We start from the raw sequence: 12322 nt of genomic DNA, 5'->3' as shown, positions 1-12322 counted from the left end.
AGAGTAAGACTAATAATCCCTTAAGAAAAATAAGAAACCATTCAATGAACTATTCATCACCACAAAATTGTTGTAGATGCAGTTGAGAAGACCATTCAGAACTACTCTGCATTAAACTAATAATAGAGAGTTGTGCATATTAACCACAGACAAGAAAATCACAAGATACAAAGGCCAACTACCTACTTATCTATGATAAATATACAACTCCGACCATAATGCATTTCACTATTATTAACTGAAACAAAGATTTGACTCAAATACAGATCAAGATCCACGTTGAAGAGAAGACATATCAATCCTGCTTTATCTCTGTATTTTCAATACGCTTAACTCGTGATTCTGCAAGAAACCGCTTTGTGCTTTCAAGTACACCAAAGAATATAGAACCACCAATACCAATCCACAAAACTCTAGGCCCAACACCCTGCATAAATAGGACCGGTTGAAGCACGTGACTTCCAGTCTATCATAATCGTATTATACACAGATAGCAAAAGAAAGCTCAAGATGTTAAATATAACGATGATCAATGATCATAGTGCGATTCAATAAGTTTTGTTTAAAATTGAATGTGGTTAGCTAGACTGTATCCACCTTAGCTAAAGCTTTCTAATTAAATTTCGAGGTCAAATTATGCAATTTTGACCTTAATTTTGTTAAAAGAATGTTGATTCACAATATCATCTTAGTCTCCGACTCTCAGAATTATTATTATTTGTGTTATTCATGCAAAAAAAACAACGGCACCCTACTAGCAGTTATAGTAGTGTCGCTACTAGCTACTTTATTGTCCAAAGTGACATAATAACTCTTGGGAATTATGTCCTGTCACACTTAAGTTCCACAAACTTCTTTTCAAATAACCAATCCAAATGTTGCAGATCAATTAAGCTGCTCGTCAAAAACAGACTAGGTCAAAGGAGAACCAAAGGGTTAGGTCAAGTAAATGCCATGGAAAGCAAAGGACTCAACAGTTCCAACTTTCTAATTCACACTATCCCCATTCCCACACATGCAGAGAAAGGCGGAGTAGAAAAGGTTGTCTATCATATCTGAGGTGGAAGATCTAAACCTCAAATCAAATGTTTAATGAACAGCAGCATCTTCAATCTTCATTTAGATAGTTTTATTTGTAATCTCGTGCTCTGTATATAGTAAATTGTTTATTTCTTCTATTTCTTATATTTTCCTTTTTTCTGCATCTCCTTACACTCCATACCTACATTTTGTTCCACTAGCTAAGAGAATAAAGATAATGCCAAGTTCAACAGATAATTAGCAGCAGCATACAAGTACAGAAATTATCTTTGAAAAATCATCTTTGCTCCACAAAATATTACCTTTAAAAGGGCAGGAGCCCCCTCTTCCCTAACAATAGTCTTGACACAATCTACTATGCCTTTGTACTGGTTTCCAGATCCCTGTGGTGAAAATATATGATGCCAAGAGTCACTATAAGAACACATGCAACAAGTAAAGAATACAGAAAAAAGAATAGATCAGACATGTCAATTAAACAACAAAAAGATACCTGGATCATTAACCTCGTCTTAATCACATCAAGAGGGGTAGTAATAGCACCAGTTAAAGCACCTGAAAAAAGTGATAAAGACCGACATAATATGAGATAATAAAAATCCAATGCAGTACATACCAACGAGAGCTCCTCAATGAGTCAGTTATAACTTATAACTTTATAAGCATGCAAGAGGGTATGTACTGTAGTGGATTATACTTATTGTTAATTAACTTATAAGTATGTTCTTAAACTCTTAATATTTATAAAATTTAGTTATCGTTCTTAAACTCTTAATATTTAATTAATATGATTTAACTATGAATATAATCTAATGGGCACTTGATAATCTTAATGGTAATCATTTCCTACTTGGCTTTATCATCATTATCGATTTTAAACTAAATGGTAATTATACACTCGCACTTTTATGTCCTATATTCAACTAAACTTGAAATCTATTTTTCAGAAACTAACTTGAACTTATATACTCCTCCGTTCTTGTTTATTAGTCCCTTATGGAATATTGAACAATCCACTAAAATGACACCTTGCATGTGAATCTCTAAAGAATGTCACCCATGTGGGTAGGAGAGAGAAAAAATTAAGAAAATATAGGTAGGTGGAGTGTTTAGTGTTGTTAAATTAGAAAATAAAGGGACCACTTGCATATTTAATTGGGATGAAAAGAGAATTACAATTGTAATATAAGAATAAAAGGGGAATAATTGTTGAACAAATAAGGAAAGATTCTAAAAGGGACTAATAAAAAAACATCCTAATACAGAAAGGGGACTAATAAACAAGAACGAAGGGAGTACACTATTTTTTACTAAACTTAACGTATATTAACTTTTCTTGCTAATTCGGATTTCGTTTATCTTAAATAAACTTCATATATAAAACCATACAAGATGCGTTTTGCCTACATTTAATCAGTAGTATAACAATGAAGAAGTGAGTTTCAAATCATACCAAAATTTTAATAGAGTAAATATTTTACGCTTTAACATTTTGAAATGATCAAATCATTTATTGACTCCAAATCCATATTTACTTTATATATGTATTGACTTGACAAAAATGCACGATGACCTGGTTTGAATAAAACTCAAATTTAAAATAAATTAAACAATAACTTTAACAACATAAGAAAAAAATAATCTATTACTATATACTAAAAGAGACACCAGGAATGACACGTGTCATTTCCTGGTGCGATTTTTTCCCGCCAAAATGTTTTTTTATTTTTTACTTTAAAATAAATAAATTACAATACGTTTTTGTAGGAAACTAAGATAAAAATATATTTTAATTACCATAGATGTGTACTGCATAATATACTATTGGAGGAAAGCTAAATCAATATTATTTTTTCCTTTATTATATAATTTTATTTATGTATTATTATAACTTTTTAATCTGAGAAGAAATATAAAAACATTGATAAATGAACTTTTAATGTTAGTCTACTATTAATAATATAATACATGGTAACTGGTAAGCAAGAATGTTAATTAAAACAATAATACATGGTAAGTTTATTTATCAAGATTTTACTCAATTCAAAATATGTTGTATTTGACTAACTCGGTTATGCTCGGGTCTTTTCGAAAATTAATCTTGAGTCATTCGGGTTTGGTTAACGTTGTTAGATCGTTCTACATACAAATAAACGACTATAATTTTTAACTTTGCATAGTAATATCGAAATTTAGTTCATTTGAATATTTTTTTTACACAACTTTGAATTTATACTTTTTCATATATCCTTTTTACTCTCACATTTTCCTAATATCACAAGTCTTTTAGTTACTATTAAAATAATAAATTGTTTTAGTAGTAGCCGTGTATTGCACGGGTCCTAAACTAGTTATAGGTTAAAAACTTGACCAAACATGATCTTGACCCGTGTCGGGGGTGAACTCGGGCAAATTTTAGTCGACCAGATTTATCTGATCAAAACTTGACCGGAACTTGAAATTGCCTGCTACAACACTGTCTTAAACCCGACTTGATAAGACCCGAACCCGAAATTGAACCCGACTCGAATATGGCTCAATCTGAACTCGACTTGTACCCGAAATGGAAAAAATCCCAACATTTCCCGACCAGAAATCAACTTGACCAGTCCAAACTCGGGAGGCAGAGTGACCGAACCCGACCTGATCATGACCAAGACCCGAGATGACCCATCACGGACCCGATTTGAGTAACTGTTTTAACAACTCTATTACTACGAAATTGTTCTTCCTAACACCGGGGCCCATAGAAAAAAGGCAGTTCACAATAGTTATCATATCAAGGTAGGAAAGGACATGTTATGTTTGACTTAAATAGCAAAATTTACAATCCTTGTTTCTGAAAAATAATAAGTTCACCCCTGCCATAACTTCCGAATAATCTTTTCAGGCATGAAAATACTAAGAAAGTGAGCTTCCATCAGACAAGATTAGATGACCAAGTTTTGTGGAACTTGGCATAGTCTAGCAACAGCCAACTCAGACCATGCAACTCATGTTCAGGGCATTATCCTATGTCTAGTTTATTTGAAAAAATCATTGGAATGAGCTAGAGAAGCAAACATAGTCCAAAATCTATGGCTTTCAAAAAAAAAATATACGAAGTATATAAGCAGCTCATGCTTAATAAAGTCGAAATATTCAAATTAGCTCTTCTAGATTCTACTCCCTCTATCCCTTAAAGATTTCCCTTATTTCCATTTTTGTCTGTCCCTTTGAGTTTCCATACAATGTTTTGGTATGTTTTCCCACTTGACTCACACATTAACCCACTTGCTGGTAGGAAGATGACAAAAGCATCAACCCGCTTGCCTAACTTTGCCCAACTTCTAAAAAAGCGAAATGCGAGCTACGGGGCAAACATAAAAGGGACGGAGAAAGTAATTCATCCCTGTTAGCAAGCTCTAAGATGCAAACAGGAACTACAGAGATCTAAACACTAAACATAACCACACAAACAGCTGGGAAGTGGGAACCATACAGCCTTACTCTCATTACTAAAAAGTTTGTGCTAACAAATTAATGATAAACATTGGATAAAGCGCCACAATGTTACTCAATAAACAAGCAGATAGTATTTGTTCGTTACCAGCAAAAGCGCCAATGACCGCATTCTCAGGATCATTCAGTTCTCTTTTGGCCTGGAAAATCAGAGGTTTGAGATCAACATTTTATTTGCATGAAAACAAATGTCAAATACAATATATCAAGTACAAGGATATATCCTTCGCTTTTCCTCAATTAAGCAAATAATTTAGACTAATGCCTAACTTATTGCTGATAGGACTATGAGATTTCTCACCAGTCACTACATAAATGCACCCCATAGATGATTCCTTGCAACATGAAAAATCTTACACTTATATGTGTTATGTTTTGTAAGTTCTTTACATCAATAAGCCATACTACTTCAGAGATTTATATTTAACAAGTTGTGGCCTTGAAAATTAGATCATAGCACAAATCCAACTTTTTGTACATTTTAAACAATAAGCCGATTGGACCCTCAAGAATACGACCCATTTCCTAATTCCCAGCAAATCAGGGATTCATTTGAATTTGAACACAATTTTTTCCCAAATTGATGGAATCACCATGGACAAGGCTTTTCCTTATTCTTTAAGTCGCCATACCCAAAAGTCCTTTTAATTCTCTCCCTTTTTCTTCTTCCACTTGACATTTGAATTGAGAACCGAGTTCTAGATCAAGATAGGTGATATGCGCATGGATTATACAAGTTTATTTCTCATTTACGCCCATCTAGGATAGGAACTGTGGCCCATCTATTTATTTTTAATCTGAACTAACTACTCTGGGCTTGCAAATGTTTTGTTTCCAATTTGTGTTTTGCAGAAAACCATTGTAGCTCCTTCAGTACCACACTACCACCCATGGGTGATATATAATATAATACGGCATGCTTGCAGCCTATCAATCGCAATAACAATTTCATCGAACCGGCCCCACATAAACAGTTAAGCAAATGCAAGAAGACTCACTGCCAGCTTGTAACCTAGCCGAAGTTGTTCATAGAGGCAGAACTGTATGGCGTCAAACGGCAAATCTCGAAGCAGAAATGATCGGTAACCCTGCAATATGCAGATAAGAAAAGTATATCTCAAAACTGCATCCAAAGTATAATAATATATGTCGTATTGAACTTTCCAATACAAGAACGATAAACACGGGAAAGGCTTCAATGCATTTATAGAGAGGGAAAGAAAACATTAAGTACCGCATATAGACCTTTAAATCCTTCCTTAGCAACAATTAGACGCACAGCATCAGGAGCTGAAACAAATTGTCCTGTTTGCATCCTCTGCTTAACAACCTGCAACACATTACCGTTAATATATAATAATTAGTACAAATCAGCAATACAGAACATTATACTTCCGCAACAAATGAGGATAATTACTTCAGTAGGAACACGAATTAGAGATGCAGCCATTCCACCAACGGCACCTGCAGTCTGCACAAATTTGACAAAACAGAGAACGCATATAATTATAAGGCAAGGGAGAAAACCCAGGTTAAACATACAACACGAATGGGGCAGGGAATTATCCCAAACCTCCTGTGATATTCACTTATGCAAGAAGGAAGTGTATGTGCAACTAACAAATTTTACCAGAGAGTTAGTTACTGCCTTTTGTAATAAGGGGAGGGAGGATATTATCTCATTTGTCGGATACCGGGAAGCAAGGGAAGAGTGAGCATGACGTAATATATAGCTAGAGATTGGGAGGGAAAGGCTTATGCAGAATATAGATAGAGAAATATTAGGAGATTATGAACTCGAAGTGTGAGTAGTTTGTAACACTGGTTAGATCACACTGATCTGCAAATACAATCTAAAGTTCCCTTGCTTACTTCATTTCCTGTTGATGTTGCTTATCAATTGCTTATTTTACCCCTTATTTTTGTTGTCTGATCAAATCAGCGAAGAAACATCTGGATTCTTAGCAATTTGCAGTTGAGCATAATTATTGAGTGATGTTCATCCTCCCTTTGGTAAAAGAATAAAAAAATAGTACGTAAATAAAAAGCTTCCGAGTTATTGTTTTTATGAGGTAAAAAAAAAAGCTTCTGAACTTTAAACATTAAGGGAAACACTCAAGACTTATATATCTACAATCATGCCCTGCCAAAGGAACATGATGGTAAATTGCATGAAAATTTTGGAACTGGAAAAAGAACAAGAAATTAGCTATAGTTTCACGAAGAATGGCAGTGGCAATATAGATTATAGTCAAATCAATATCCATAGCAATCAATGCAGCTTAAGTGCTGAACTTAGTTAACTAACTTAACAAGACAGAGTGTCCCTACTTTCCCTGCAAATGCAACCTGCACTAAAAACAACCATCAATTCCTTCATGCAGTACACAGAAATAACCCCCAAAACTAGATCTTAAGTTGAGCTAGTAGGTGCCCAATTCTTAACAATAGCCAGGGATAAATCTGATAATCTCCCACCAGTTACATGACTTACATCTATCATGACCTTAATGGAACACAGATCCTATGGGATATATTAACTCCTTTTCTCGGCCAAACAATCCCATAAACCTAATTGGTATTGAATTCAACAGGGAAAAAGGAATAAAATGACACATGTTTAAGATTATAAATATCAACTGATTTTGATGGCGCCTTAAACGTAGTAGCCGAAACTTAGACCGTGATTTGGTTATCAGAGCAGAACTAAATGTTATAACTTTGTCGGAAAATAATAAATAATTAATGACGTACTACGTAGTTACTTTGAGCTTGTTTTTCATTTTTGTATCAAAAGCCATAAGGGCAATTAACCCAGCCATTCACCTACACAGATTCAGCTTAGGTGTAACACGTTAGAATGGATCCACGCTGCAGGGTCTACGCCTAAAGCGCCAAAATGAAATGAATAAAACCAAAACAACAATGATGCCATCTTGAAAGGGACAAAAGAGTGAAATAAAAGTCCGATCTCCTACCATATGTGCAACTGCACTGAGGTTCTCAGGTAACATCCTTAACAACTTTTTCTTTGTTGGTTCATACACACCCAGAAATGCGGCAGAAGCTCTGCAACAACAAAGGACCATAATCACTTAAGATTATACAAGGTTTATGAGAATAATACACACAGGACACAAGTTAAGAATGTATTCATAACCATAAGGTGATGAATCATGATAGCATATGACCCCGACACTATTCTTTCCTATCTTCACAAAAGAGATCCATTTCTTACAGAATTCAGAAATCAGAAATAGGAATTACAATCTCAGACACAGGTAGGGATTACATCAACAACACAGTCCATAGATGATTAGATATTACATGAAATCACCATTCTGAAAAGCGAACATGCAAAATGGTAAGAAAACCACTAGTTATCACTTCAGAAAATAGTATGGTGTTTGTCATTGCAAGGAATATCTTTTTTTATTTTGAAGAATTCGATCCCAATTGCTATAGATATAGAACATGTTAAACAACAGTCATTTGTGGTTGATGTTAAGTCAGTCAAGCGTAAAAAGATTCATACGGAAGGACTCCTGCAAGATTTCCAGCCAAGCCAGAGTAAAGGCCCTTCCAGACTATTTGCCCTCCACCACGTGCTGCCTATCACAAAGTCAAGGTCTTTGCTTTAGAGTTACAGTGTAAAAAGTTCCTGTAAGACCTTTCAATTTAATTTTTACTACTCCGTAGAAGGGAACGAATAAATAAAAGAAAAATGATAATCTGACAACGATCATAGCATATGCTCATTGTAACGAACACACAACAACAACAAAGCATTAGTCCCAAAATGATTTGGGGTCGGCTAGTAACGAACACACAACAACCTAAAATAAACACAGAAGAACCAAAATGTATTATAAAACCAAGCTCAATTCAACCTGCCTGCAATCTGGTCTTTATTGTATCAATTGGGTATAAAACAGTCTCCACGACGAAACCAGCAGTACCTCCTGCAATAACGCCATCTACAAGAACAGGCTAATCAGAGTAGATGCAAATTTTCATTATGCAGCTCAACTTATATAAAAGCAATATATCAGCAAGAAACCATTAGATATGAAAACCTAAACTGTTTAAATTCCTCGAAATTGTGAAAGTGAATCATGCATGGGTCAAAGATTCAAACTAGATGCAAATCTGGCATACGATAATACTATGTGATAAATTACAATTGAAATCTGCCTTGAAAAGCTGCAGACACGGCTTTCTGCGACCAGCTGTAAAAAATTTATAAGCCATGATTCCAGATCGCTCAAAGCCCAAGTACATTAACTAGCATTCAGCCTTATAAACATGTAATTCAGGTTTCTTCAAACAGTTCCTGATAGTGATAATCACACAAGTTTTCTTCCTTATTAATTCAAGAATATTAAGTTAGAATCTTAGAGCATACCTATTAGCGTCTGAACAAAGTCAAAGGGCTTTTCTTCTCCCATGCTGACAGACGCAAAAGACACTCTACTGGCAGTTGATAGATTCTGCACTCTTGACACTGACATATCTGCAATAATTGATATGATTATGAAATGGGTTGATCAGATCAATAAGACAAAATATATGTCAAAAACAAGGGGACGAGGCTCTCTAACTTTCTATCTTAGCATTAGCCTTTAATTTAGAGACTGCAAACGCGTTAGTATAAGCACAAATTCAACAATTGAAAGGTAAGGTTATACTTATCCAAGAACAAATGTTGCTAGCCATATTAGTAGTCAATAATAAGATTTAGCAGCTACAATAAAAGCATAAACTAGTTAATTCATAAACATCAGTCTTCCCACAAACTGAAAAGACTTGAATGACAATCTTGCATGGAGCATTGTGGTGATCATGAAATTCCCATATATTGTAGTTACAACAAAAATGCAAATTTCATATGGATATAACAAGGCTTTACTGGAGTTAATCATCAAACATTAACCAAATTCACACCATCTCGTTAAAAAAAAAAAAAAAAAAATAGAGCAGACCTGTTTGTTCCATTGAAGAGTTGTTGCCACCAATGGCTAACGTAATAGGCCCCATCCTCACTCGCAAAAGCTGAGAACTAATATCCAGAAACAAGGGTCAATTTTCGAGCAATCAAACAGGGAAAAAAGAGTGGTTAGTATAAAAAATTGGGGAAAAACAAACAAAAAATGTGTTAAATTACAATTACATGCATTAATTTGGAAAATGAAGAATGTATTAGTAAATGGAGAGAGAATGAGAGGGAAATGTGTGTACCAGTGGAAGAAGTAGGGAGCCGCAGGGGTGTCCGGAATTCAAACGGAAAGTTGCAGCGTTTTGCAGGAGTTCCGGCAATTGAAGAAGATAAAAGAAGAAATGTGAGGGCTTGAATATGTTATGGACTTATGGGGTTAGAATGTTAGATACTTTGAGCTTTGGGTTTCTAAATTTGGGCCATTTTTCAGTCTACACTCTACACACACGTCACACCCAAGTGGCCAAGTGACACAACAGTGGGTGGAGTGGGCATTTCGGATATCCGAAGCCAAGATTTTGGATCGGAAGATTTCAATCCCGATCAAATCCAAAATATCTATACTATTCTTTACTCTTTTAAAAGTGGGAATGACAAACACTGTAGCTTATCTACAGTAAATAAAACGAATCGTTTTGCAAATTACAATTCATAATACACTTTAATTTTTCTCCCCCACTTTCCACCACACTCGTCTCATCTCTCTCTCCTCTTTCATCTCTCATCTCTCTCTGTGATTCGTACTTCAGTTCTTCCGCCCTCGCTTCTCTCTCTCCACGGCCATCTATGGCAGCCCGATCTTTAAGAAGGCGACATCTCGATGCATTTTGGCTGGCTTGCGTTTATCGGCGGGTCGAATTGTTCGGTTTTTGAAAGCTGGGATGGAGCTCCGGTTTACCTCGCCACCGTTAATGGGCCTAGGTATTGTTTCTGAGATATTTTCTTTCTAATTACCGTCATTTCCATGTTCTATTCGTTTCCCAATTGAACATATGCTCAATCGAGTTTTGATGAATCTAGGGTTTATATTGTTTTGACGGGGACTCCTTTATATTGTTTTGAATGACCACTTTTATATTGTTTTGCTGAATCTGGGGTTTAATTGTGTTAGTAAGTTTGTGAATTCGAGTTTTAATTTGCGATTATTTGAACTTTAATTTGAGGATTTTGATTTGAGATGTGTGTTGTTTGTTATTGATTATGTCGAATCTTGGGTCTCCAGCAAATTATGAGATTGTCTCTAACTTATTCAAACTTCAAATTGTTTTTATTTGTTGATTAAGCTACAATACAAATTTGGCTCGTAAGTGTTAGTTTGTTTGAAGTTTAATGAATTCATTGAAGTATTGCATAAATGTGGAAACTAAGTTAGATATATGGAGTACTTCTTTGAAAATTCAAAAAGACTCTCATGATAGAAATTAATAGGACAACGAGTGGTGGTGGTGTTCCCACTGCTTTAGAGGTAACAGTGTGTGAGCCGTCAGATCATCATCATCATCAGGCCGGGATCAACGAGTGGGCGATGCTTGACCGTGTTATAGGACATCAGCAGGATGACCATGATGACCTTAATTAATCTTTCATTACTTTAAATCCTTAATTTTTTTGCTTAATTCAATGAAATTTCATTTTGGTGTTAATTTTGGTGAATTTTGATTGATAGGTCGATTGTATGCGATGGAACTAGGGCAGCAGATTCATCTAATAGGTACCTAATTTTCTCAATCTTCACATTTAATTTTTCTTCGCAATTTTGCAATTTGAGTTTTTTCATATAGTAATTGCAAAAGTGATTGAGATTGTTGTTATTCAATTTGCTTGATCATTTTTTCTGGAGTTGATGATAATTAGATCATGACTGTAGGAATTATTAGATTACACACCAATTGACGTGGAAGTTTTAGACAGAGAAAGGAAAGTTCGCGGTACTTGACAATTCTGCTTCATATAACTACATGTATTTTGTGAGGTAAATCTGAGCTTTCAACCTAATCAAAAGTCACTAAGTTTATTCGAGTTAGGCGAACTTTTTACTAGATGTCACTATTGGCCTACAATATTTGAATGTAATTTGTGATTGTTGATGGATAAATCTGCCAGAGTACCTTATTTATTTGATGTGTAGTATGGTTTTGTCAGATTGTTGGAAAGAACCTAAATGCAAATGTTTGTATCGATTGGTTATTTGAGTCGTTGAACTTTTTTGTATTTATGTATGTTTCTGTTAGTTCCCTTTTCTGATAATGAACCAATATGTTGTTTTAACTGCTTGTGTTGTGTTTGGGTTAGCCTCACTTGAGAGATTCCATGACTTGTAAGATTGTGTGTGTGGAAAGAAAAAAAAGGAAATTTAATCATAAAGGAGTGGCTTTCTCAAGCATGAGTTCAGCTACCATGATACTACTAGGAGCTTGAGCTTAATTGATTACTAAAGCTCTAGCTTGGCATACCATGGCTTCAATATGCTTTTATACACCTATAATATCGGCAGGGTAGTTTATGTTTTGTTGGTTTGCATCTATTTCAATATTTGCGACTCATTTCCTTTTAATGTTGGATGTTGTTTTGTCTTTCGAAAAGCACGTACGAGTGATTGAAAATATTTCCCTTTTCAATCTTGTTTTTGTTAATAGGTAATAACACTAAATTATGATCTCTGTTTTGGTGTTGTTTGAACTTTTTTGCTCTACTTTTTTGGCTCTCCAGATTTGTATGGCTTTTCTCCTGAAACTCTATAACAAGCAAGATGATAAACCTTTTGTACAAGTGCGTATACAAGCG

The 12322-nt window shown here is 34.8% G+C and overlaps 1 protein-coding gene across 2 annotated transcripts; it reads right to left on the bottom strand.

Annotated features, from left to right (window-relative positions):
• Positions 1-20: 20 nt before the first annotated feature.
• LOC110795287 (S-adenosylmethionine carrier 1, chloroplastic/mitochondrial) lies at positions 21-10002 on the bottom strand. 2 transcript variants are annotated; one of them, XM_022000289.2, is made up of 13 exons: positions 9781-10002; positions 9525-9601; positions 8948-9055; positions 8433-8519; positions 8078-8150; positions 7521-7611; positions 5960-6013; positions 5777-5872; positions 5541-5630; positions 4631-4682; positions 1535-1596; positions 1344-1424; positions 21-427 (listed from the first exon to the last, which is right to left on the bottom strand). In XM_022000289.2, the coding sequence occupies exons 2-13, from the start codon at positions 9577-9579 to the stop codon at positions 296-298; spliced, it is 981 nt and encodes a 326-aa protein (XP_021855981.2). In that variant the 5' UTR covers positions 9580-9601; positions 9781-10002; the 3' UTR covers positions 21-295. The 2 variants fall into 2 exon arrangements, with proteins under 2 accessions (XP_021855981.2, XP_056696502.1); XM_056840524.1 differs by having other exon boundaries at positions 4631-4691; positions 9781-9939.
• Positions 10003-12322: the final 2320 nt, after the last annotated feature.

The sequence above is a fragment of the Spinacia oleracea genome, chromosome 3 (genome assembly GCF_020520425.1).
Source record: "Spinacia oleracea cultivar Varoflay chromosome 3, BTI_SOV_V1, whole genome shotgun sequence".
Taxonomy (NCBI): Eukaryota; Viridiplantae; Streptophyta; class Magnoliopsida; order Caryophyllales; family Amaranthaceae; genus Spinacia; species Spinacia oleracea.
The sequence above is the reverse complement of the archived record's forward strand: the minus strand, read 5'-3'. Positions and strand labels throughout refer to the sequence as shown.